This window comes from Chelonia mydas, chromosome 4, assembly GCF_015237465.2.
Source record: "Chelonia mydas isolate rCheMyd1 chromosome 4, rCheMyd1.pri.v2, whole genome shotgun sequence".
In the NCBI taxonomy this organism is placed as follows: Eukaryota; Metazoa; Chordata; order Testudines; family Cheloniidae; genus Chelonia; species Chelonia mydas.
In genome coordinates, this window is record NC_057852.1 from 128,513,242 (window position 1) to 128,541,234 (window position 27,993).

A 27,993-nucleotide genomic window follows, 5' to 3' on the forward strand; every position below is an offset into this window, starting at 1 on the left:
TAAAAGAATCTACATTTGAACTGTAGAATAAAAGAAGAATCTACACTTGCAGGCTGAATAGAGTGATTTGTCTTGCATAGCAGAATAGCTCACATCTGGTGATCTAGTATTTCACTGAGACTCAGTGTATGGGGTAATCTGTTATAGCCCATGGACTCTTACAAATATTACCCTTAGTGTGGACTCTTGTATGCTTTTATATTTAAAACAAATCAGATTAAAAATGAATTTGTGCTGATATTTAATTGTCACTATTGTGTGCATAAAACTACCAAATCTATTATACATCTTCTCATAGGGCCTGATCCAAAGCCCACAGAAGTTAATGAGAGTCTTTTCCATTGACTTCAATGGGCTTTGGGTCAGGCCTGTATCTCATTAACGTGTCAAGATCAAACCGTTAATAAGTGACCACTGCTTTATTATAAAACTTCACTGGTAACTTCTTACAGACATCTTGACTCCTATAATGGGTTATCTCCCAACACAACATTTTAATTAAATTAATGTAAAACGCTGGAGATCTTTCTGTCAGACTGCCTTTATAATAATATCAGCTCTATAATGAATTAATTAGGAAATGTTTAATTTGCTTGCAATTCAAGCGACATTTTTCTTCATATCCGTGCAAGTACAAGCACAGGCATCTCTCAGACTTCCTTAATTTATACTTATAACCACGCTTAAACATTTTCAGAACATCAAAGTAAATGAAATGAACAAACCGTCGTACTGATCAGTGACTCACCGGGTCGTTTTTGTTGTAAGAAATCAGGTTAAATTACTATTTTTTATGTGTAAAACCCATCCCTTCACAAAAATGTTTTCTTTCTAGAGATGTTGCATGCTTTGTGAAATACAGCTGAATCCCCATCTCTTCATTTCACACCGAGCTCCTCACTTACAAAATTACAAGATGATGATTCATATAAATTATGGAATTCCGTATGTGACCTAAAGCAAAATGATTAGTAATTTTGGGTATGCACCCAAGACACTGTAAAGAGACTGGAGTTACGGGGGGCGCTCAGCACTTTTGTGAAAATCTGGCCCTTTTAAAGCGTTTCATGTTGGGCCCTCCACAATGAGGCACCGTAACTCTGAAGTCACTTCTGACAATCTCAACCTGATAGCACATTAACTAGTACAGTATTTAATCAGGATCTGATCCTACCAGGTACTGAGCACCTTCAACTCCCAGTGAAGTCAGTGGGCATGGAAGGCACTCAGCACCTTACAGAAATGAGCCTTTAATGACGATAGTATGAAGTAGCAGCTAATATCGTTGATTGACTTTAAAAGAGTAATTATCGAAGCACTCTTGCACTTTAATATCTGGACTAGTTTTTGGTATTGCACCAGGAATTCTGTTTAGTCACTAAATATGAAGCTTACATAATTCCAGATAATTCTGGGTTTAAACACTGCTAACAGTGTTAATATGTATTTGAATTAATTTGCTCAATATTGTGCAAAAATATCACTATAGCTAAACTGTGTTTATTAGTCAGAGATGCCCTTTTTAATGTAGCTGTGAACTTAAAACTTCCTATTGCGATGAAATCTTCCAGTGCTAAACTATCCTTTAAAAAAATCAAACCAAATCAAATATTTGCTAAGATCAAAACATCTTTATGCTTATGAACATATATTGCAAATATTTTCTAATAATCTCTAAACAAGACCATAAGAGAAAATATAGAAAATATACTCAGAAAATATAGGTTTCAGAGTAGCATCCGTATTAGTCTGTATTCGCAAAAAGAAAAGGAGTACTAGTGGCACCTTAGAGACTAACCAATTTGTTAGTCCGTAAGGTGCCACAAGTCCTCCTTTTCTTCTTAGAAAATATAAATCACGAATGAAACTTTAATTCTCCTCATTTTCAAAGCCTGACACTAAGTTCTAGCAGCATGTAACTGATCTACTTTTGACAGCATCACTCTGTGACCAGTTACTTGTAACCTGTACATTTCAATCCCACTTTAAAGCATTTGGCTGGGAGAGATTCATTTTTGAAGCCTTTCTGTCTATTTAGGCAGCACAATTTTCAAACAGATTAGATGCCAGTTACCTTTCTCACGATCTTAATTCCTTGGTGCAGATAGGCTGTGGTGCTCTTTCCCCTAATTCTTATGTAAGCTGCCTTTTTCTCAGATGCTTGGGACACAACATTTTGATTTTCTTTTTGTATTTTCCTGTGTAGTTTTAATGAGAATTGTATCATCTCAACAAAGAGGCTAAAACACAATAGCCAACTTTTAATCATTCAGATTCTTTACAACACTGAATAATGTTGGGCTGTTTTAACTCTACAGACTAACATTCCTCTCCCAACCCTCCAGATCGATAATAGATGTTGATATCTACAGGGGATCTGCATCATCCACATTTCAGTGTTGGCAGCCACAGAGCAGATAAATAATATTACTTAAAATTTATTTTTTGTAGAAGCACAGAGCACCCCATTGCAACTCTCAGAGTTCCCTTCTCAGAAACTCTGCTTTGTTCTTCATTCTTTAATTCCTGGTTCTGTGGTAGCAAAAGTGTTGAGAGCTATAAAGCTGAATTTCCTTATTACAGTAAATGCCTCATTTTAATAACAGACACGTCCCATTACAAATAAAACACGTCTCAGAAGAGTAGGCTAAACTCTGATCTTGGCATGGAATCTTATGAAGAAATCTATGTAGAGGGATATACACTGATGAACATTCCAGGTTTATTGATCTAAAGAACAAGAATGTTGGTTCCAAATCTCAAAATGAACATAAAATTAAAATCAATTTCATAGCCAATGAAAAAAGACAGAAGGACAGTCAAACTATTCTGGGCTCTCTTATACATACAGCATCTGAGTAGATTCAAGGTTAACTTTATGCAGGATAAGAGGCTATCCAAAATTGTCTTTAGTTTTATGTTAATTTAAAAGACTCGTACTCATGAAATAGATTCATAGATACTAGGGTCAGAAGGGATCATTATGGTCATCTAGTCTGACCTCCTGCACAACGCAGGCCACAGAATCTCGCCCACCCACTCCTGCGAGAAACCTCTCACCTGAAAGTCAGTCAATTAAAACTAGCTGATTCATGGCAGTGATCACATTGTTTCTTTTGATGCTATTCTGTTAACGTATGATCAGCTTTTAATCTAACACTCAGAGCCGAGCAGCTATTTGGCTTTCATTTTTGATTGATTTTTTTTCTCCTTTCATATTATTATTCATTACTAAGACTGTGAAATACATCCCAATTAATGTCGGGGATTAAGAGACTGTCAGATTCTCATTGACTTTAATGGGCTTTGGCTCAGTCCCTAAATTCTTTGATATGCTGTACTTTTTGTTATGACGATGTACTATCAATGTACCAACATATTATTCAGCTGTATTATTGTAGCACTCAACAACCCCAGTCATGGACCAGGACCCCATTGTGGTAGGCGCTGTACAAAAAATGATCCAGGTAATAGAAAGCAAATCTTTGACAGATTCATAGATTTTAAGTCCAGAAGGATCTATTAGATCACGGGTTCTCTACCTTTTTCTTTTCTGAGGCCCCCCCCACCCCAACATGCTATATTGTGCCACCTGTGCCCCAATAACTGGTTTTCTGCATATAAAAGTGAGGGCCAGCGTTAGGGGTTAGCAAGCAGGGCAGTTGGCTGGGGCCCCACACCACAGGTCCCCCCCTGCGAAGCTACATTGCTCAGGCTTCAGCTTCAGCCCCGAGTGATGGGGCTCAGGGCCCCGAGCTTCAGCCCCATGCGGTGAGGCTTTGACTTTCTGCCCTGGGCCCCAGCGAGTCTAACACTGACCATGCTTGGAGGACCCCCTGAAACCTGCTCGCGGCCTCCCAGGGGCCCCCCGGACTCCTGGTTGAGAACCACTGTATTAGATCATCTAGTCTGATCTTCTGTACATCACAGGCCATAGAATTCCACCCATTTACCTGTGTATGGAATTGTGCTATCCTATGCACAACTGAGATATTAAGCTGATACGATATACTAATAAATTGTCTTTCTCTCTGTGGCTGGTGGGAAGCTGCTTCTTCTGAACCTAAACTGCCTCTTTTGGGGTGAAGCTTGCTGGTACAGTGAGCAATGGGTTGACAGCTGCATGCATGACCTTTGTGGGGTGATGCAATTAAACTTTAAGCCTTGTGAAACTGCAGGGTCTCATCTGTGTTTTGAATGCATCTCGTTCTTGCATCATGCTGTAGATCTTCCAGCAGCACTAAGAGTAAACCCCCTGCAATAAACAGACAACATGTTCATTTTTAAAATTAAGTTCAAAGTTCCATGGCACTCAGTTTGTATTCCACATTGGTGGTTTAGCTTCCTGTCTCTTAATTCTGCCTATTTCCATAGCAGTGCCTTGGGAACCACATCTGATAAGGCCATAGGTCAATGGCAGCACATTGTAGCTAACTCCTCTTTACTCCATGTTGTGCAAAGGTCTTGATGTTGTTTTCTTTGCTGCAAGATCCACTTACATTTGGCCATTGTCACTTGCAATCTTATCCTGTGGTGGCATGTGTGCATCGCAGCTACACTGTGGGGTCATGGGATTTCCTGAAAACTTCTCTCTCCTTGCTTGGGAGCTCAAGCAATACACACATTTATTATTGTCAGGGTTTTGCCATCTACACTGAATGTTTTTGCCAAGACTCTACATTTTCTGTGTGTTTATCAGTATGCAGAACTCTGGCTATGTGTTTCTAAAGCACCCAATAGGCACATTTATTATTGTCGGGGTTTTGCTCTCTACGCTGAATGTTTTGGCCAAGATTCCCTACATTTTCTGTGTGTTTATCGGTATGCAGAACTCTGTCCATGTGCTTCTAAAGCACTCAGTCTCTCTGGTATCTAAGCATTAACCGGGCTATTATGCTTACAGTATGGAGTCTGTGTATGGAGGCTGCCTAACAGTTTGATCTTGAACAAGTCATTTGGGCCAACTTTTTCATATGTGTGTGGTGACAGTGAGGCACCTAAATCCATTTGAAAGCAAGTGAATAAATGCTCTGGGTTCCAGGGGTGCTGAGGGTGGGCCCCACTGAGAAGGGCTGAGGGCTCAGCACTTTTGAAAAGGAGGAGTTATGTGCCTACTTTTAGGCATCCATGTTTGAAATTTGAGCCTTGCCCTCTATATCTATCTGCCTGCTAGCAAAATGCATACAATTACACTTGTGAGGCTTCATTAACTGGTTGAACAGCACTTTGAGATCCTCGAATTAAGGGGACAATCAAAGAGGAAATTCTTGTTCTTTTGAAAAAAGAAAAGGAGGACTAGTGGCACCTTAGAGACTAACCAATTTATTTGAGCATAAGCTTTCGTGAGCTACAGCTCACTTCAGCTCACGAAAGCTTATGCTCAAATAAATTGGTTAGTCTCTGAGGCGCCACTAGTCCTCCTTTTCTTTTTGCTAATACAGGCTAACACGGCTGCTACTCTGAAACCTGTTCTTTTGATTATTTTACAGACTGGATTTGATCAGCTAACGGCCATTGTGAACCATAAACAGGTGGGACTGGTTTGACTCCATAGTCCCATGTACTAAGGGTGAGCTCTTTGTACAGAGCTGCCTGTGTAGAATGTGGGAGTCAACAGCTTGCACCTTAGGCTGCAGTAATTTCCCACTCTCTGCTGTGTGCTTTACGGGGATGTCTGGGGTAGGAGGGTCTCTGGCAGTGCATTTCCTGTGCCACTATCCTGCTGGAAGGTGGTGTAGGGGGCCACGGAGTCAGTCTGGGTGTTGCAAATTCTTATTGCACGTGGCCCTATGTCTCTTGTGAATTGCCCCCTCCCCTTCTCCAATGTAATGACCTGGGGAGAACTCTGTGTAACGCTGTGTGTGGTTCAGTGTCAGAAAACCTTGTTCTTTGAGGCAGGAGACACACCTGTTAGACTCCAGAGCTTAAAGTACTGTTGGTGGATGGAGGGGGTTGGCTAGACAATAAATATTACCATGATTAAACGTTCCTAATTTATTTTCATAAGGCTGGTTTCACATCTCAGTGCAATGGAACCGTTCCCTGCATTTGTTTGCCTGCCTGCATGGAAATCCCTTTTACCTCTGTCTAAAAACTGTATCTATTGCTAATAGGAGCTGGGAATCTCACGTTATCCATTTTTCAACACCATGCCAGATTGTACTGCAGCAATTGCAGATGCTGTGGTGAAACTGTGGGGATTTCAGTCTCTGTGGCCTATGCCTGGGGCAGGCTGCTGATCACTTTTGCAGTGACTAGGCAGATTCTCCAGTTTGGTTCTTGAAAGAGTATAAACAATGGAGGACAGGGAATGCATGATTGCTGCTGGAATGGTAGGATGCTATGTGGCTGCATGGTTTTAAATCTTCCTCTTGTGGGATAGACATGACACCAAGGTACAAACTGTGATTGTCTCAGGGAACGAATGGGGATCTAGTTGACGCGGTTGCGAGGCCTTCCGACTACACTTTTTTAACAGGCCTTTTTTATCAGCTGAAAAAAGAGACTGCAACGCATTTCTGCAACAGTGAAGAATGGCCAGATAGACCCTGGTGAAGTTTCTCCCCAGCAGGGGCTGGAGCTGGCATTTCAGAGTCTAATCCATGAATGCAAACACTCATTGATCCCGGGTAGACATCAGGTCTTTGGAATAGTCTTAATCACCTGCTTTGAGCAGGGGGTTGGACTAGATGGCCTCCTGAGGTCCTTTCCAACCCTGGGATTCTATGATTCTCTGATTAAAACATTGGAAATAACATGAGTTAGTGTCCACAACAGCTACTAGGATTGACTGTGAATGAATCGTGGATTTATGTACATAGCTCCAAACATTCCTTGCCTAGGAAGTCTACCTCTGCAGTGCAGAGCAAAGACTAACTAATTTTATCCTTTAGCCCCACAATGGGTCCAGTGGGGAAACAAGACTGTGATCAGACTCTGATCTCACTTACATCCATGCACATCCAGCGTAACTCAACTGAAGCCAATGATGTATCTCTGTCAGTGTGAGAGGAGAATCTTATTCCCCTGTCTTTGAGATATGTGACAGAAGAAGCCAGAGTTTGCTCATGTTGTTTGCCAAGAATTAGGGTATTTCAGGAATCTCAATGTCTGTATCCTATGCTTGGAGCAGGACACTGGTCACTTTAGTAGGGAATAGGCAGAGTTTCCAATTTGGTTCAGGAGTATAATGATGGATTACATTACATAAATGATGGATTACAGTAAATGCATATTTGCTGCAGAAATATTGAGATGTACAGGTATGATATGTTTGTAGTCTGAGACCTGAATGAACAAAGAAAATGAATTGGTAAACACTCAGTAATCACTACTGGTATTTGGCAAACTGGAGATGTAACTGAGATCAGAACTTCATTCATACACGTTTACAGCTGTTGAGTAACTGATTTTTAAATAGGTATGTAGAGAGCCACATTCTGATTTCAGTTACACTGGTATGTGTATACCTGAAGTGACTCCATTCAGTTTAATAGTATTATTCTGGAATGACACCAGTACAGCTGAGAGTGGAATTTAGCTCATATTACTTGTGTCTCATGTTAGACAGTCTATGTGAAAGCCAAGAAATAGTGTCAGTGTAAAAGATGTTTTAAAAACCTATCCTGGTTTTAAATGTCATTTGGCAAGGCTGGTGAATCTTTCCTTAGTTTAGCCATACTTCCTGAGTATCTGTATGAATCCTGGGGAGACGGTCTTTTCACATGGATGGATAGTTGGTTATTTACCAACTAAAGTTTAGATCAATTAATTAGGCTCTTACAGTTTGTATGGCAACTTCCACCTTCTCTGTATGTATATATATGTCTTCTTATTATATGTTCCATTCTATGCGTCCGATGAAGTGGGCTGTAGACCACAAAAGCTTATGCTCTAATAAATTTGTTCATCTCTAAGGTGCCACAAGTACTCCTGTTCTTTCAACTAAAGTTTGTTTTTTAACTTGAATATAAATGGGTGGCTTTGATTCAGTAGGTCCCTCGAATTCTTTCCGTCTCTTTCTGTTACCAATTGCTGTTTGATTCATTCTCCCCTCAGTTCTGTCTGGTATACAATCCCTCTGGAAGTGACCTGGGATGAAATCCTGGCCCCATTGAAATCCATCAGAGTTTTGTCATTCACTTCAGTGTGGCCATAATTTCACCAGGTGAGTTTCTACTCAGTGGCCACTGGGCCTATTTCCTCTCTTTCCCCCCAGCCTCCCTTTTCCCTAGGGTATGAAATATTGCTATAAATATTTTAAAGACTAAGCTTTATCCTCCCCTGTTTATTGCATTCTGGGGACCGGTTTCCAGTGCTGATCTCCCCATCTTGATTTGACTAGCAATTCTGGGAAGCTGAATCTCAGTAGCTCAGCTGCAGTCTCTTTCTCTCCTAAGATGGAAACTATTCAGGGTACGAGGTTAGCAGACGTGTTTGATACTTAAGACGCCTGCAGGTGCAGGGCAGGTTTTGTTTTCAGTTCCTCAAAAATGCAGCATGGCCTGATACTGTTGCCTTGGCAACACCTATATTGGTTGATGGGGCTCTCCCTTTACAGCTCTGGTTGCTTTTTATAGCTTTTAAAGCAAGTCACCATGAAACATTCAACAACAGAAAATGTTTTCAGTTTGAAAGTGCCGTTAAACAAAAAGAAAGGCTGCTTACTCTCAGTGTTGTCTGCTTGCCGTGGCTCATCAGCACAGTGCAGCTGGGAGGCACCAGGAGCATTTTGCCACGTATTTTAATTGAACTCATATCTCATAACTCATAAGTCCTGGCGCCTTAATATTCCAGCTGTCCTGCAAGGGCAATTCAATGGAATTCACTTTTGAGTTCCTGTAAAAAAAAAAAAACAAAAACAAAAACCCAACACCTCTTTCTCGCAGCTCAGGTGGACATTTTTTGAAGGTCCCAGGGCTGTATCTGCTGTGTTACATGGGGAGACATATGTAGGTTTTAAACATGTATATTTCTGAAAATGCTTTTGTGTTTTAGCACAGCAGTTCTTGGGCTTGGCTTCTTGGGATTGCATTGCCCATGTTACTACCTTAGGGCCTCATTCTGATGCCCTTACACTACATAGTATCTTCAGGAGTGCCCCCATTAAATTAACCATGTAGTATGACCAACAGTATCAGAATTGGGCCCATAGACATTAGAGATGGAAAAGGATTATTAGATTATTTTGTCCATTCTTCTGTCGCTGTAAGATATTTGCCAGTGCTTTTATCCACTTTAGTTTTAAATGACTCAAACGATGGAGTTTCCATCATTTACTTTGGGGATCATTCTACAGTCTAAAAGAACATACTCTAAGGTTGTTTCTTCTGAGGTTCTGTCCAGCTTAGATTTTTCCTAGAAAAGACTAAACTATTTAGGGCATAAACAGGATTCCTGAGACAAGACTTCTAGCTCGGCAGAAAAAATTCTCTTTAGTTTCCACCGTTAAGTTATTCCCATACCCATCATGATGTTGTCTCCTTGCGATTCAAAGGGTGAGCCTCATCCCCCTGCTCCCCCCCCCCCCCCCCCGCATTGCTATTAGTTTTCTAAGCTATTGTTGATCCTACAGTTAAACCGGACAGCTGGTTAGCTGAATGATGTAAGGAAACTTACTTGATAACAAGATACAAATCCATATGGGACCCCAAGTGAAATGGGAACTTGCCTGGGTGACAGGATATTAGCAGAGAGTATGGCCATGAACAGAAATTAAGAAAAGAGGCTCAAAGAGGATATTAGGAAGAACATCATCACTCACTGTTAGTAGGTTATGGAATCAGCTTTCAAGGGAAACGGATGCTATAGGACAAGATTTTTAAACCTGAGTATCTAAAGTAAGGCTCCCAAGTTTATATTTAGACATCTAAAAAGTTATCATGAGAATGTAAGAAGAGCCATACTGGGTCAGACTGATGGTCCACCTAGCTGTATCCTGTCTTCTACACAGGGCGATTTCAAGAGATCCATCCCCTTTCCTCCAGTCCCAACTTCTGGTTGTTGGAGGCTTAGGGACACCCAGAGCACAGGGTTGAATCCCTGCCCATCTTGGCTAATAGCCATTGACCTATCCTCCAGGAACTTATCTAATTCTTTTTTGAACCCAGTTATACTTTTGGCCTTCACAACATCTCACGACAACGAGTTCCATGGATTGACTGTGCGTTGTATGAAATGCTTCCTTATGTTTTTTTAAATCTTCTGCCTATTCATTTCATTGGGTGACCCCTGGTTCTTATGTTTTGTGAAGGGGTAAATTATACCTCCCTATTCACTTTCTCCACACCAGTCATGATTAAATAGACTTCTATCATAGCCCCTTTTAGTCATCTCTTTTCTAAGATGAACAGTTCCAGTCTTTTAAATCTCTCCTTATATGGAAATTGTTCCATACCTCTCATCATTTTTGTTGCCCTTCTCTGTACTTTTTCCAGTTCTAATATATCTTTCTTGAGGTAGGGTGACCAGAACTGTGCACAGTATTCAAGGTGTGGATGTATCATGGATTTATATAGTGGCATTATGATATTTTCTGTTTTATTATCTGTCCCTTTCCTAATGGTTCCTAACATATTGTTAGCTTTGTTGACTGCTGCTGGACATTGAGCAGATGTTTTCAGAGAACTATCTGTGAACTCCAAGATTTCTTTCTTGACTGGTAACAGCTAATTTAGACCCCATCATTTTGTATATATTGTTGGGATTATTTTTTCCAATAAGCATTACTTGGCACTTATCAAGACAGGATTTCATCTGCCATTTTGTTGCCCAGTCACCCAGTTTTGTGAGATCCCTTTGTAACTCTTCGCAATCTGCTTTGAACTTTACAGTCTGGAGTACTTCGGTATTTTTTGCAAATTTTGCCATCTCACTGTTTACTCTCTTTTCCAGATCATTTATGAACATGTGGAACAGCACTGGTCCTAATACAGATCCTTGTGGGACCCCGCTATTTATTTGGGACTCTCTCCATCGTGTAAACCAACCATTTATTCTTACCCTTTGTTTCCAATCTTTAAACCAGTTACTGATCCATGAGAGGACCTTCCTTCTTATCCCATGACTGCTGACTTTGCTTAAGAGCCTTTGGTGAGGGACCTTGTCAAAAACTTTCTGAAAGTCCAAGTACACTCTGTCCACTGGATCACCCTTGTGTAAATGCTTGTTGACACCATCAAATAATTCAAACAGATTGGTGAGGCATCATTTTCCTTTACAAAAGACTTGTTGAGGCTTCCTTAACATATCATGTTTATCAATGTGTCTGATACTTTTGCTCTTTACTATAGTTTCAACCAATTTGCCTGGTGCTGAAGTTAGGCTCCCCAGCCTGTGATTGCCAGGATGGCCTCTGGAACCTTTCTAAAATTATTGACTTTAATGGGATTTGTGGGTGCTCAGCTTCTCTGAAAATCAGACCCCTTCTATTTAGATGCTTAAATATAGATTTAGGAGCCTATCCTGAGGCATCTAGGTTTGAAGATTTTGTCTGTAAGGGATCAAAAAATCTCCAGCTAGTCCATGACTGCGGGTACTCTGGACATTTCTTCAACAGCTGCTGGAAAGCCGAGAGAGGGCTGGTTGGACTAATACCCAGTTTTCCTAGTTGTGTTTTTAGTCAACAAGAAAGCTGAGAATCCTAAACTCTTTTCAGCTTTCCATTTGACTGACCCCAGAGAAGTGATTCAGATGTAAGGTTAAGCTGATTGTGGGAGACAGACTGTGTTGTTCATCTGTTTGGTGGGAAAAGTCTGCTTTTCCTCAAGGAGAGGAGAATTCATATTTGTTCAGATTATCCAGAGCAACTCATGCTCCTACATTCACACATATTGCTTTGAGGAATAAATTCTGTGTTCCTAGTGGAGATATTTACTGTATTTATTTAACCTAGGAGGAAGAAAAATGCAATCTATCGATCTATTGATCTGTCTGTCTAGTTATGATGAAGCTGAAAAAAGAAAAGACAGAGAGAGAACTAAGTAGGCTGAGTATTGGTAATCCTCAAGATCATAACACCTGGCTTTTATAAGGCTGTGTCCAAAAGTCTACTGAAGTTAATGGAGAGACTCATTGACTTCAGTGGACTTTGGATCAGGTGCACATAACTCTCTTCAATCCTAGATTAAAAAATGCTTTGGCGAGGAAGTGCCCATTATCCTCACTTTACAGATGGGGAAACTGAGGCACAGAGCAGTGCTGTGACTTGCCTAAGGTGACACAGTAGGACAGAAACAGGGTCTCCTGATTCCCAGTCTAGTGCCCTGCACACTGGGCCATGCTGTTTCTCAGAAAGATGACCTCTTTAAAAATCTTTATTATTCCTGACTTCTGAAAGGCTAACTGGAGAAATTCAGTTTTCAGGGCTGTCAGTTTAGCATCTCTCATTAGCACCAGATTCACTATAAAGCTCTCTGCAACATGTCTTTTCAGCCTGGCAGAAATGGCATATGATGATTCGTCCATGGTAAATGCCAGCCATTTAATGACTGAGGGAACCAGGGAAAGCAAACACAGACATTGCTATCTTCTAAATCAGAGTACACATCGCATGCCATAGTAATTTTTTTGGAGCTACAGAGAGCAATTGTAAAAGTGCCAGTTTCATTCAGATTCTTCCAGGGCTCCAAGCCCTGGAGTCCTGCACAAAACCACAGAAGTCCTGAAAATTCATTTAATCTTGGGCTTGTAAAGGATTTCACAACAGAGTTTTTAATGGAGAGGAATCTTCAGGAGCATGCAGTTATTACACTGTTACATAGAATCACGGAAAGGTAGGTCTGGAAGGGCCCTCGAGAGATCATCTAGTCCAGCTCCGAGTGCTGAGGCAGAACCGAATAAATTTAGACCATCCCTGACAGGTGTTTGTCTAACCTGTTCTTAACTTCCAATGAGGGAGCTTCCACAGCCTTCTTTAGAAGCCTAGGCCAGTGCGTAACTATCCTCATAGTTCTAATGTTTTCCCTAATATCTAGCCTAAATCTCCCTTGCTGCTGATTAAGGCCATTACTTCATGTCCTAACATGTTAGTTTCAAACAAACCAATTCTGTGGCCACTGGCTAAGAAGAATAAACTAATGTGATATCTGTGTCCTGTCATTTACCCCACGGGATCATGAAAATGAAAGGGGTGAAATCCTGGCCCCACTGAAGTTAATGATAAAACTCCCACTGTCTTCCACAGGTTGGGATTTCTCCCATAACCTCTAAGTACAGATACCACTTGATAACAGGACTCAGAGCAGACAAATTAGTATAGCTGCTACCTTCAATAGGACAGCTGGCTCTTCTTCTGTTTCTAGTCCCTTGGGACCTCTCTCTGCGCTATTCTCATGGGTGAGGTTCACTCACCTATTGGGTGTCTGTGTAAGTCTCTTCACACCGTGGTAATGCTGCAGAGGGGAAAGTGTGGGTGGGGTGGCCATGCAGAAGGGTCTCTGCATGCCATGAAGTTCAGGGGGTCTCTGTGCTGGCCCTGAATTTGGTGGGCCAGGGCAGGGGACATGGAATTCATGATTAAATGGCTCCAGTGTCCAAAAAACCCAGCACAGAGGAGATGGGTTTTCAGTTTGCACCCTGCCTGTATTTTGGTGGCTAGGGGGTGGCTTTTCTTTCCAGCTCCCTCCAACCACACAATGTTCGATCACTTGGACTTTGTGTAGGGAGGGATGAACTTCATCCTTGTTGTGCCATGTGATGGCTAGAAAGGATTGTTCTTTTTGTGATTGGGGAGCAACAGCCTGATCCTACCACGTAGCCTTCAATAGGAACAGGAACCAGCCCTGCATGAGTGGAAATTGTGGAAACAGGTATCTGGGAGTCAGAAGATTTGGGGTCTATAACCTGCTGTACCCCTGATTCACTGTGTGACCTTGGGCAAGTCCCTTAACCCCACTGTGCCTTCATTTCCCCATATGTAAAAGGGAGATAAAAGTAGTTAGCGTCCTTCATGGGGTGTTGTGAATTTTAATTCATGAAAGTTGCACAGAAGAGAGTTCAAGGTTCTAGCGTCACTGTTTTCCACAAAGGGTGTGTTTTGGTTCTGTTTTGAGAATACTGATTTCCACGAACAAGCTTTACCGTAATGAGCATGCAGTTGGGACACTCACTGAGAGTTATTTGCTACTCCTTTTTGCCCGTGTGAGTCATGTTAACTCGTTTCAAGTTCTCTCAAAGACATTCAGGTCAGTCATTTGGTTCTGTGCACTTTAATGTCTAGCCCCTAGAGCTGGAGGAAAACTTGCATTCAAAAATGCTTCCCAGCAAAAAATGACCTTTTTTCTACATTAAAATGTTCATGGCAAATTGTAGTTTCTTTCAAAATTTTCTATTTTTGATGAAAAGAATGAAAAGAACCCTGGTTTTCGTTAAAAAAAAAAAACACAACATTTCTGTGAAACAAACTGAAATAAAATTTTAACTGCCTTTGAAAATTTTCACGAGAAATACCATGTCTGACACTGTCTACTGACTGCTATTTGGTAGACATGAAATAATGATATTATACTACAGTAATCTAAATAATAACCTTTTGGTTTGGGCATGTATTATTATGATAAACTGTGACACAGGGAGGTTGAGTGACTTCCCAAGATCATACAGGGAATCAGTTGCCCAGGTGTCCTGACTGCCATTCTCTTGCTCTTACCACTAGCTTGTGCATTTGAACATCACTGATTGCAGCCAAATATATGGCATGGCTCTTTTGGAGAGGGGCACCAATGAAGTGTGTTAAAGCTGTTGACCTTGACAGGGTAATGTCTTATAGTTAAGGGCGGTGGTTATCTGTCTAACCTAATCTGGCAAACCTGTAGAAGTGGTCCCAGCAACTTCTGCAGGTAACCTCTCCACGCCTGTGGGTGCGGAGTTCGCTGGACAGTGTTGCCATGGCGAGGAGCCCTGCTGCGAGGGGGACAGGAGCACTCTGAGTAGCGTGCAGGGTCAGGTTTAAGCACTAGGTTCAACAGGCCCATGCCTCTGTCTTGGCTGTGGGAATCACCTAATGATGGCACAATCCCAGCCCACCACTATGTTCACCAAGGACATTAGTGTGCGGGCCAGAGGAACATCCCTTGGTAACAATGGCAGCAACTCCTAGGGATTTCCTTGGGTGCTCTGCACCTTGTCGGATTGAGCCCATGTAGCCTCCGCCAGGAAGGATCACAGAGCACTCTACCAATATGAAGGCCATGGTCCCCTTCTTCACAATGAAGGGCACTTTACTCCAGGAGTCGGCCCAATGATTTCAATGTCACTATCTGGAAAGTAAGGTACTACTCAAGGTGTGAGCAAAGGGAGAGTGGATCAGAATCTGGCCTTAACTGATTAGGCTTCACACTCCCCCTGCCAGACACGGAAATAGTATTACTCCCATTCTGCAGATGGGGAAACTGAGGCACAAAGGGATGAAGGCCAACATTTGCAAAAAGCTCATTCATGTTAGGTGCCTTAAAGATTGGCTCCCCCATGTGAGACATCTTGAGATCCCTTGGAGGTCAGAGTTGAACTGCTCAGCACCTTAGATAAATCAGGCCCTGAGCATCTCAAGCTGGGCATCTAAAAATGGTGGAGGCACCCAAATTTATGGCATACTTTTGGCCTTTGCAATTTGAGCAAGGCCACGCAGTGAGTCAGTCCCAGTGCTTGGCATAGAACCCAAGTGTCCTGCAGCTTAATGCTGCGCTTCAACAACCAGGGCTGGGCCTTTCAAGGAAGCCTATGGGAGTTCGGTGCCCATTGAATTTCAGTGGGATTTGGGCATCTAAGCTCCTTAAACTCCTTTGAAAATCCCAGCCTAGATCAGCCTGTCCTCTGAGAACATTGGTGACAGCTTGTTGGGGAAAGAGTCTCAAAAAGTCTGAGTTTAAAAGTAGGGTTTGGGTTATTGTTTTTTTTTTTTCAAATAGATGGGAAAGACGACACAGCATCAGTGAGCAGAGTGGACAATTGTATGGACTGCTGGACCCGTAGCAGTAGCTAGAAATGCTCTCCAAGGATGCAATTCACAGCTGTGCAGAATGCCAGCTAAAGGTCTATGGACTGCTTAAGCCCTAGGGTGGATTTGATCCAGCGTGAGTTGCTAGAGAGGACATAGAGGCATGTGAGGCTTATGATTAATTAGTAGCTAAATGTGAGCAATAACATTAAGTGCCATTTTTCACCTAAAGGGGTTAATCATGTGGCACATTTCACAATAACAAAGCAACATTTTTTCATTGCACTTGTGTAAAATGGATTTTGTTGTAGAAATCAAGGACACAATGTTCAACTCTGGAGACTGAAACCTAGGCACTCAAATCCGTATTTAAGCCTTTGTGTAAAGAGACCTGATTTTCAGAGCTGTAGAGACATCCGCAACTCCCATTAACTTCAGTAGATTCACTCCTGATTTATATTGGTGTGAGCAGGGTCAGAATCAGGCCCTCTATATGTAGCACAGAGTATGTTGTCAGATCTGGTGGCACATGGACCTTGGTTGTGTGACCCATAGACAGCAAGGTGCTGTAATGCTGCTGAGTGCATAATATCATGTACTCCTTGTGTCCTGATGGATCCCAGATTAGTTCACCAGTCCTGCAGGCCTTACTCATGTGAGTAGTTCCACTGAAGTCAATGGATAAAAGTTGCAGGAAGGACACACTAATTACCTATAGTACTTCTGGGGTGGTAGGGCAGTAGCACTCTGCACACTGCATGCTGGAAGGGGAGGGGATATATTGACCATGGATACCTTGATTCTTATTGGGTATATTCTTATGGGATATTAGTGTCCTCCCAGGGAAGATAGGACCTTCTTTTAAGGACTCATCCTCCCTCCCACTGCCCACAGTAAATTGCATAGTACTCCATTTATTTACTCCATCTGAGTTCACTTTATTTCAATTGTCACATTAAAAACACGTGAGAGAACAGATGCTGTTTCATTGATTTCATTTATTTATTCATTTTTGAAGTTGAAACTTGATAAAAGCAGGAAGCCTCATTAGGCAGCAGGGTAAAATCAGGCAAGGCCTGGTTATCCAGGACTGTTAGCAAGGGGTAAGGCAGGAGGTGAGACCTGGAAGATCTCTGTCATAATAGTTTGGGAGGGGGAAAAAAATGAATAAGACTGATAGTTACATAAACAAAGCATAAGAAAGGCTGCAAAGAGGAGGCAGGGATCTTTCCCTGGGAGCCTCCTACTGCGAACACTCCAATCTCTTGAAACTCTTGACAAGAGAGCCCGACACCGTTTCATGCGTCACCTCGCAGCTATAGAGGTTGTGCTTGTTGTACTCCTCTTTCGTGAGCGTCAGGGTGCTGCTCAGGCTGTACGTGCTGTCAGAAGTGTCTTGCTGCTTCTGGCTGGTGACGACACCAGTCGTGGTGGCGACATCATCCCTTTTCCAGACCACGTTCAAGGCACTCGGGTAGAAGCCACTCACCAGGCACACCACAGTGGCAGATCCTCCAGACAGCTGGTCGGCTGATGGATGAAAGATGAACACCGAAGGCTTGGCACTTTCTCTACCTGCAAAAGGAGAGCACAGAATATGGTGTTAATGACAACTGACCTAGGAGTGGATAGTTACACTGAGCACGGACGAAGCCATTCACAATTATCAGGCCAAATCACTCTTGCCTTATTTATGTGAGTAGTTCATCCATGAGCGACTGAGGCACGCTGGATTTGGCCCATTAACTAATTCATCCTCCAGATACTCTTGGTAGCTAGGGAAGTATCATCATTATCCCCATTTTACAGATGGGGAAACCAAGGCACAGAGCGGTTAAGTGACACAGCACGTCAGAATAAAGAGGGAGTCAGTGCACAAAGACCATAGAGAATATCAATTCAGGTTTAAGAAAACACAGGGCCAGGTCCTCTGCGGGTGTAAATCAGCACAGCTCCATGGACTCGAATGGGCTATTCGGATTGACACCTGCTGAGAATCTGCCCCATCGTACCCAGTTTCATTTTGCTTACTACCTTGGCACTGCTTGTGTGCGGAAGTGCTTCCCCTGGGAGGAAGGGCTGCACAACCTGCCCTGAGTGACGCGAGAGCCTTTGATGTGAGTGTGAGAGACTAATTAGTGCAATGCCCTGGAAAATGGCCTCACCCAAGAGATACCAGGGCAAGGTGCCAGCATGACAGCTCTGGAGGTTAAAGTCCTGTTTATCGACAGACAGGATACAGCTCATGTAGCAGTAGCAGTGCGAGCTTCCCACCACCATGCCTATATCCCTCAATCCTGAGCTAGAGGAAGGCTCTCGGAGGGTGAGAAGGTACTTCCCCCTCAACCCTGAGTCTCTCTGCTGAGATTGCCAACAAGAATGCAAACTTACCAATGCCATGTACATGACAACATGAACCCCCCTCTCCACGGAAGCTGCAATAAGCCCCTGTGACCTAGAGGGGAAAGGCTCCAGGGGTGAAATCTGGGCCCCATTGAAGTCAATATTAGTTTTGCTATTGACTTTACTGGAGCCAGGATTTCCCTCCAGATCTCTCTCATTGCCAGTCCCCTGAGCCATCTAATTCCTTAGGGCCTGTTTTTCAGAGGTGCTGAGCACACGTCCCTCCACTTAAAGTCAATGGGAGATACAGGTGCTCAGTACTTTTAAAATCAGAAACCTGATTCTCCTCTCACACCAGTCACCTGCATGATTCCATTGCCTTCAGTAGAGTTGACCCATTATATGCAGGTGGAAATAAGAAGAGAATCAAGCTCCAGATCCACAGAGGATTATTAATATTTTTCCTACTGCAACCGTCATATACGACTAGAACTAAAAACTCAAGGATCCGTTATAAAAAATAGTCAGTGTGCAGCTAGAGAAAGACATGAAGTTAAGACTGTGGCAACCTTTAGCATAGCCACTTGGAGTGAGTGTTCGTGTACCTCACTTTGTGTCACATAATCACGAAATGGGCCAGATTCTGATCTTGGTGTCAGATGTAAATCTGAGGTAACTGAGTAAAATCTCTCCCCGTATGTCAATATTCAGACTATTGAAAACTAAGACCCAATCTTGCAATCCTTCCCCAGATAATACTCCCCCTGATTTCAATGACAGTTTTGTCTGAGCAAAGACTGCGGGATCAAGCCCTAATCTTTGTAAAGATCTGAAGAAAACATAACACAGAGCACATCTTGGAAAACCAAGTCAAAATCATTCAGTTCACTCAGTCTCCTGCTTTGCTGCTGTATAAGCTAAAATAATAATATCTAAGTACTGAAACTAACAAAATCGGAGCCCCCACTTTAAAATGTCTTGGGATTCCAGAAAAACACTCACATATATTTTTACGCTTATCTTAGCAAATGTACAGTATAAGACAATAGACCTGATTCTCCTTTCATTTAAACCAGTGTTAAACTGGTATAACCTCATAGCTCCGCTAACTTCAGAGGTGGAGTGAGAGCACTTCTGATTTCAGTGGAGTCACACCTGATTTACACCAGTCTGAGAGGAGAATCATGCCATCTATATCTATATCTATCTATATCTATGGACAGATAGATACCATACATTTGATAGCCTCTGTAACACATTTGAAATAACATATTTTATATATTATACTGCAAACAATATATAGCCCCAAACAATTTTTTAAAGTATTTTTGACTGGTTTGTGAAAAACAGTAATTGGAAAAGAAAAAAAAAGAAAAGAAAAAAAATCATTTCATTGGATTGTCCTCCACAATGGCCTTATCACTATATTTTTTAAAATTCAAAATATAAATGAGTAGAGCATTGTGTCAAAGCTACTGAAAAACATCTTTTATAAGATAATCAGTAAAACAAAAACTTAAAATATAGGAATCAATTGTATCCATTTTTTCCTAGTGCAAAATAAAAATATAGCTTACACCACTGCTACACCTGCTTTCATAGATACGTTACTATAGTTGATATGACAAATGTCAAAATTATTTTTGTAGCTCTTAAAATAAAATTATTTAAAACAATTATGAGATGCATTGGATAGATATACAGCTAACAATGACTAGTGAGGCAGCTAACTTAAACCTTATCGAATACAGCTAGCAATTAATAATGGAGGATAATTTTGTCAGACTCTACCATACTCTAACGACAACATATTTTACATTTTCCTCCGCATTTGTGCTGGTGGCTTCCAATTAACTTATTTTGTGCAGGTTAATTATTATTTTAACAGGAATGTTTGTCCGCTCTTTAGGTAGGTTTTTAGTATTTTCTCTTCATTTCTTAAACTATTTTTTTCTAAAACTGGACTTTTCTTGTTAACGTCAGTCTAATCTATTTTATCAGTCTAGTCCAATCTAATCTGTTTAATCAGTTGTCAGTGTGTTGATCACTGTGGCATCTGGGCACACCGCTTACATTATTTGAGAGACAGTTTGCAGTTTCTCTTAATGGGATGTACTGCCAAAATGCTGAATTAAAACAAAAACACTTGTATATGGCTTGATCCAAGTCCTACGGAAGTCAGTGGGAGTATTTCTAGTGACTTCAGTGGCTGCTGGATCATGACCTTGGTTATGAAACTTTGGGATTTTTCCACGTAAAATCTATAGACAAGAGGATGGCTGAATTTTTACTAATAGTGTTGATAGCCTCAGATGAAGACCGAAGACCAACACTGTCACTAGCCTACAATTCAGCCATCATATTCTTGTTTGTAAATAAAATTAGACTTTTCTTTAAACGTTCCCCGTTGATTTTTAATCCTTACAATTAAATGTACGGATTTGACAACTAACGACTGGGAATGGGGTGAGACAGCAAGGAAAGGGACAGAGAGAAAAAACAGCATTTTTCCACATTTGTGCATTAAATCAAGCAAAAACAAAGGGGAGTAATCACAAATAAAATGTACTTACGTTTTATCTCCAGCTTGGTCCCTTTGCCAAAAGTGAGCCACAGTGATTGTCTATAACCTTCCTCTTTTACAGAAACCTTTTTATTGCACAACTAAATGGGCTCTCAATTGTAAGTAGGTTAATTTACGTAAAATGGAGCAGTTTAACCCAAATTCCATCTAGGGAGGTGGAAATATTTTCCACTCGTGAGGATAGGGATATTTTATATAAATACTTCACATATCTACAGCCTCAGTCATTTTGTCAGTGATCCCATTTCACGAATTACAGACAAAAATTGTGAATATGGACAAATTGGACATAGAAAATCTGAAGAGAGTTCAAAAATGCACTTACGTTTTATCTCCAACTTGGTCCCCTTCCCGAAAGTGAACCACAGTGAATGCCTGTGAACTTCCCTCTCTACAAAAACCTTTTTACTGTGAAACTAAATGGGCTGTCAACTATATTTATGTAAAATATAACAATTTAGCCCAAATTTCATCTTTGGAGGTGACGGTATTTTCTGTCCTCAAAGACAGGGTTATTTCATACACTCTACAAATCTATGATGAGAGCAATTCTGTCGGCACTCATATTTCACAAATTGCAGATACCCCCCCTTCCAAAAAAATTGTGAAAATAGTAAACTGGACAAAGAGAATTGGAAGAGAGTAAAAAATGCACTTACGTTTTATCTCCAACTTGGTCCCTTTGCCAAAAGTGGCCCACAGTGATTGCCTATCAACTTCCTCTCCTACAGAAACCTACTTACTGTGTAGCTAAATGGGCCCACAGTAGGCTGGCTAATTCATGCAATATGTAACAATTTAGCTCTAAAATTCCACCTAAGGAGGTAGAGGTGTTTTCTTTCCTCAAGGATATGTTCATTTTATACACTTTACCAGTCTCATCTCCTGGTAATTCTCTTAGCATTCTCATATCACCAATTACCCCAATGCAAAAAAACCCAAAAAACATGAAAATGGACAAATGTGGCAAAGAAAACTGAAGAGCACTGAGAAAAATGTACTTACGTTTGATCTCGACCCGGGTCCCTTTGCCGAAAGTGTACCACAGTGCTTCCTTGCTACCTGTTCCCTCTACAAAAACCTCAGTTCCTCCTAACCTAGGCCATTAGATGCATCAGTGGTACAGTATGTTTTAGAAATATGGGGCCAGAGCCTTTGTTAGTGTAAATCGGCATAACTCTGTTGGAGTCCCAATGTTGGAGAATGGGGAATACTGCACTGATTTACGTCAGCTGAGGGTCTGGCCAGCAACATTTTTGACCACTACCAGACGTGTAACATTTCCTGAATTTCCCTGGTCTGGAGTGAAAAGCAAAGTCCTACTTTCTTCAAATTAATCTCTTTTCTATTACAGTTGAACTGTATCTGCCCTGAAAACCATCCTTTACCTGCAATTTCCAACACCAACAGATATTCACTTTATAATTCGACAGTGTTAACAAAGACAAATTTAAAGACAGAATAGACAGTGAAAACAGAATCATTTCAAGGTACTTACGTTTTATTTCTACCTTGGTTCCTTTACCGAACGTCCACCACAGTGATCAGTTCCTATCGCCTCGCTGTACAAAAACTTGACACAGAAGGGGAAGGAGCATTCGGTTCACTTGCTAAAGCTCATTTCCCCTATAAAAATGTTTTTTTCCATTGTGCAAAACTGAGACTTCAGTGCTAGGTCGAGTGACCTTGGTTTCATCATCTATAAACAGTCAAGAAGTTAGATAGAAGTTATGATCAGATCAATACATCCTATCTTCTCTCCCGTCCTTCTGCTCCCACGTCTGCATTGACACATATTGTAACCCTTGTCACATGCTGTATTCCCTTGAAAGCAAAAATGCCGAAACTATCAGACATGGGTCCAAGTGCAAAGTTTGGATCCAGATTCAAACTTTTCCAAAGTTCAGGATGTTCATATGCAGGATTTTGGTTCACATCCAACTCCAGAAAATGTAGCTGTAGTATTGAGCACACCACCCAGATTTTGCATGAGCTGCAGAGCTTATTTCACATACAGCAAACCATACATTGACAAAATACTTGCACAAACAAATGGGCAATGGACTTGATTCTGCTCTCCCTTATGTAGGTATAAATTAGGAGTTACTTCATTGAGATCAATGGAGTTATACCAGTGTTAGCATGGAACTTGCTGGATATTTTCTGTACCAGGCCAAGGAAGGATACGGGGCCTAGAAATTCTTGCATAGAAAAGGACATACGCAGTTTGTGTTGGAGCAAAGCACTGCAACTGGGAACTTTCTAAGGTATGACAGAAGTTTGCCATGGTGCACAGAATGCTGATCTAGCATGATTTAGCTGAGTGGTATTGAGACTGAACTCAACTGGTGCTCAAACACTACCAAATTAGGTGGCGTTTACCTACAGCTCAGAGAGATGTTGAGGTGAGATTGCGTTTGGGGGACCTGGCTGCATGCCAGTTATCAGTTCCTTCATCATATTCACAACACCAGCTGTCACATCATTATCACTGGGGCCCTCTGTGGCAATGATCTCCTGCTATTGAGGTATCCAACAGCCAGGTCTGTTCTGCAGTCTGAATAAGACCTCTGGGATGATGGGGTTATTGGTGAGAATAACTCTTATTTCTTGAATGAGTCTGACGAGTTGTAGGGTTCTTTAGAAGCACTTCTAATCCCCAGGGGAACAAAATAAATAAAGGCTAGCAACTTCCTCCAAAGATGCCAATTTCCCCCGTTTATAACCAGGGTACCTGAGACCATCCTATCTAGGCCGAAAACCAAAAGGCACCCCCTGCTCAAAGTTATGCAGTACCTTGAGAAAGGTTAGCCCTGACTGTACTAACCCAGGCCAGATGGTGAAGGACCTGAGCCCAACACTGAAATCATCCTAGGTGTCTCCAAAGTGGCTGAGCGTAACTCCTTTGTGCCTAGGGATAGCTCTGCTACATCTCCCACTCCCACCGTGAGAACCTGCTGCTCCAGGTGGTCTTAGCTCGTGGCTAAAGATGTCAGGACTCAGCTTGCCCTGCCCCAGCCTGTGTTTCTAGATGACAGGATGCAGCAGGATAGAGAATACATTCATCCTGATACTTCACGTCTGCATCAGAAACTACCAGACCTCCTAGGCAAGAATGAGAGCTCGGGAAGAGAAGTGGTTGGCTTTTCAGAGTCTCCTGCAAGGGAAAGATGGGGCATTGACGATGCTGTTCACAGAAGTCGTGAACATGGGCTGGCACCAGGTTTATGATGTGGCACGACCACAAGAGAGGGCCACAGTCAGCAGGGGTATCTCTGTCCTGCCGCTGTCAGGTGTGACCAGGTAGATGTCCCCACGCTCACTCTGCTTGAGCTAGCGTGCGAAAAGTAACAGTGTGGCCTGGGCGGTGGCCTGGGCTCGCCACCCGAGTATGAAGCTAGGATCTTTGAGCAGTTCTTTGAGATGCTTTGAGCAGGGGGTTGGACTAGATGACCTCCTGAGGTCCCTTCCAACCTGGAGATTCTCTGATATTCTGTGATGTTGGGCAGGGTTGTACTGAGGGGGCTAGCTCAAGCCACTGCCTTTGCTGCTGTGGCCACACTGCTATTTTTAGCGCGCTAGCTCCAGCAGAGCTAGCCCATGTAAGTCTGCCTGGGCTGGGCATTAAGCTCCCGGATGCAGTGCAGGCGCATCCTAAGAAAGACTCTGGTCTGTCACACAGTCTGGCCACCGTTCAGAAAAGCCCTTTCAGAAGTGGCTTTGCTGGGCCTAGCCACATGCTTCGAGTTAGGCACGTGCTTAGGTGCCTTGCTAAGCCTGGATCCTAGCACCCAAACCAAAAAATGTTGGTTCACAGTCACCGGGGAAGAAGGGAGCGGGGAAATGTTGCCATCAAGGTGTTGGGACTTTTACCTGGTTTAGGTAAATGGAGAGACATACTGACCAGGTGTTATTAGATGATGGATTTGAAAATAGACACAGAGCTGAAATGGACAGTGACCCTGTACATACTCGGGAAGACAGTTGTTACCCTTTTTCACTGGGGTGGTGATGAAAACAGGGACCAGGTGAGCGAAGAAACAGACTCTAAACCTGAAAATGTAGAAACTGAATCTGAAAATGCAAATGAGGAACTGGAGGAACAAGTGATCAGAGATTTTCTTCACTGGCCCGTTTGAGAGAAGGGCAGGTGCAATTAGGGTGGGATTTTCAAAGGAGCCCAAGGAGTTTAGGTGCCCAAATCCCATTGAATTTTGGCCTCTAACTCCCTTAGGCTCTTTTGAAACCTCTAGCCTTAGAAGCTGTGAAAAGAGGGCAGGACCAGGAGAGAGAATTTTGATCAGTTTGAAAAAGACAATTAAAATGGTGAGGCTGAGGCAGGCTGGCCAGGGCTGAGCACAGGGGAATTTCTCCCTCAATCCCGAGTATACGAAGGATTTGTGGCCTGATCCAAAGCCCATTTAAGTCAAGGGGAGTTGTCCCACGCACTCCAACGGGCTTTGGATCAGGCCCTTGGCTGTTGGAACACGTTTTGTATTGAGCTCTCTGGGAGGGGCCTAGATGCTCCGGTGCTAGCTGTCAGTGTATGACCGTAAGATACATTTTCTGAACATTTCCTTCTTGCCTGTGTTTGAGTTTTCAGTTGTCTCTTTTCATTGCATGTTTCTGCTTCTTTCTTTTTACCTCAGTTGTCTTTGCCTCCACCTTCGTCAGAGTCTATATTCCGTCATTATTATTTTTATAGCTGGTGTAACCGTTCCCTCTTCCCTTGCCTCCTTCTCCTCTGCTCTCCCTGTGTTGTGTTCTTTTCCTCCTTCACCCACATTGTCAGCTTCTTGCTTCTTTTACTAATCCTGCCTTCCGTTTTCTCACCCTCTGGCCATGTCTACACTAGCAAATGGAGTGCAACGTTGCCTCATTGCTTACACCAGCACAAGGGCAAGTGTAGACGGGTCTCAGACATTGTCAGCACTTTGTCCTAAAGCCCTCCTCTGAAATGCCTGAGCCTGGCTTCCACTAGTCCTTGCGCCATTGGGCGTCCCGGAGCGTCCGCCATGACACTGAAAAGTGGGCACCACATTTAATAGTGTAGAGGCAACCTCTGTGTACTCTTCCCAGCTCCACAGACTCTCCTGCCTCCCACCCACAAATCACACACACATAGGATCCTACATGGCATAGACAATACCACACAGACACACTCTCCTCCCTCCCCTGCAAAAAAAACCCTTGCTCATGATCTCCTGACTCTACACAAAAGTCATGTCCCCTCCCAGTCCCCTATAACTTACATGAGCTTGCTTTCTCTACAAATCACTCTCTCTCTCTTCCCCACCCCCTTTCTCTCTCACACAGAGCTCTCTTCCAGACTCACACTCACACAAACATACAGTCAATCCCTTCACACACAAGCTGTCCCCCTGTACACACAAGATAGCTCAGTGGGGGGAGGGGTAGATCAGTGGTTTGAGCATTGGCCTGCTAAACCTAGGGTTGTGAGTTCAATCCTTGAGGGGGCCATTTAGGGATCTGGGGCAAAAATTGGGGATTGGTCCTGCTTTGAGCAGGAGGTTGGACTAGTTGACCTCCTGAGGTCCCTTCCAACCCTGATATTCTATGATACAAGCAGTGCCACCTCACATGGAGTTAGCCCCTCACGTACAGGCAGTGTTCCCTCACATACAGTCAGCCCCTCTCACAGGCAATCCTCCCCTAAATACAATCAGTTGCTTACACACAGGCAGTCCCCCCTCAGATACAATCAGCCCCTCATGCACACACAGAGGCAGTGCCATCTCTCCCACAGGCAGTCCCCCCCCGAAACACAGGCTGTCTTCCTTGCATGCAGTCAGCCCCTCACACCAGGCAGCCCCCTCCTCCCTTAGCAGCCACACCCATATGTCCCCTCCTCTCCTCTCCACACACAGGGCTTTTGATACTAGAAAGGAAGCAACAGTTTAGGGGCCTGAGGGGCCCTGGCAGGAACAAGCCAGCCCTGCCCTGTTGCGGACTCTGGGCTATGGAACTCCTGCCAGCCATGTGTATGGTGCCTGTTCCCCACAGCGTGGATGGATTGTGTGTACGCACAGTCGCAGAACCGCGTTGCAGGTAAGTCATCTCATTTCCCTACTCATGGATCTTTCCCTCCACCCTGCCCCCGTGATGTGTTCCAATACGGGGGTACCAGTTGTCTCGAGATGATGAGGCATCAGCATGACCCTGCCTGTCGTCTCTTACTGAAGAAGGATCAGGGTGTCTTTACTTTGCCGGGGATAATTAACATCAACGCAGTGAGGGGTGATAACCTTAGGCTCTGGCTTTTCAGTGGAGGGGTTCTGTTTGCAAGAGGCCCCCTTTGACTTCCAGAGAAGTTACACACAAGGGGCTTGGTTAGTACTGTGGGCACTGAGTGTGTGCCACTGCGGCTGCAGGCAAGGGCGCCAGGACCTTTGTAGAACGGTGGGCGGGGGGGGCAAGGCCAAAGTGCCCCCTCCCTTGGCCTGGCTGGCTGCTCTGGCAGTGGGCCAGCTGCCCTCTCTTCTGGTGCCACAACAGCCCCTGGTGGGTGAAAGGTGTAGTTGCAGTGCCTCCCTGGCAGAATCGATTGTTCTGTGAGGGGGAAAAAATTCTGCCAGGCGCCCTGAATTCTGCACTTATGTTTCTTTTGTTAGAAAGTGGAGGGCCATGGCCTCTGGCCCCCCCTAGTTCCAGCTGAGTTCCCAGCGGCATTCACCCTGATGAAGGGCAGGTGGCAGTACTGCGTTCCGCTCCCTCCAAGGTGCTGCCAAGGGGAGTAGGGCTGCGGCTGCCGCTTCATAGCCTCCAGGCATCTACTGGGTGGCCTGGCCACTCCCCGTTCGCATGCATCCACCTACACTGGTTGAGTCTGAGCCCACTGACAGAGAAGGGCTGCCGGCGGCTTGTGCCAGTGAGCTCCTACCCCAGGCAGGCTCTCCTTCTGCCTGGCTTCCTTTGGGGGAACCTAGGAATGAATCTGGCCCAGGGGACACAGCATGGGGACCTGAATGGTTGTGGTGTCCTCAGGTCTTTGCAAGGGGGTTTGCAGAGCCCTGATCTCAGCTCTTGACAGGTGCAGGAGCTGCTTTCCAAATCTTTTGTCTTTACGTGTATTTTAGGACCTTAAGCAGCTTAAAATATTTATGTGCAAAGG

The 27,993-nt window shown here is 43.2% G+C and overlaps 1 gene segment (V, D, J or C); it reads right to left on the bottom strand.

Moving 5' to 3' along the window:
- Window positions 1-16,912: 16,912 nt before the first annotated feature.
- LOC102942577 overlaps window positions 16,913-27,993 on the bottom strand; it is a 114,900-nt gene continuing 103,819 nt past the window's right edge. Inside the window, 2 exon segments of the V gene segment in view lie at window positions 16,913-17,509; window positions 21,187-21,224. Of these exon segments, the coding sequence occupies window positions 17,178-17,509; window positions 21,187-21,224 (370 nt within the window).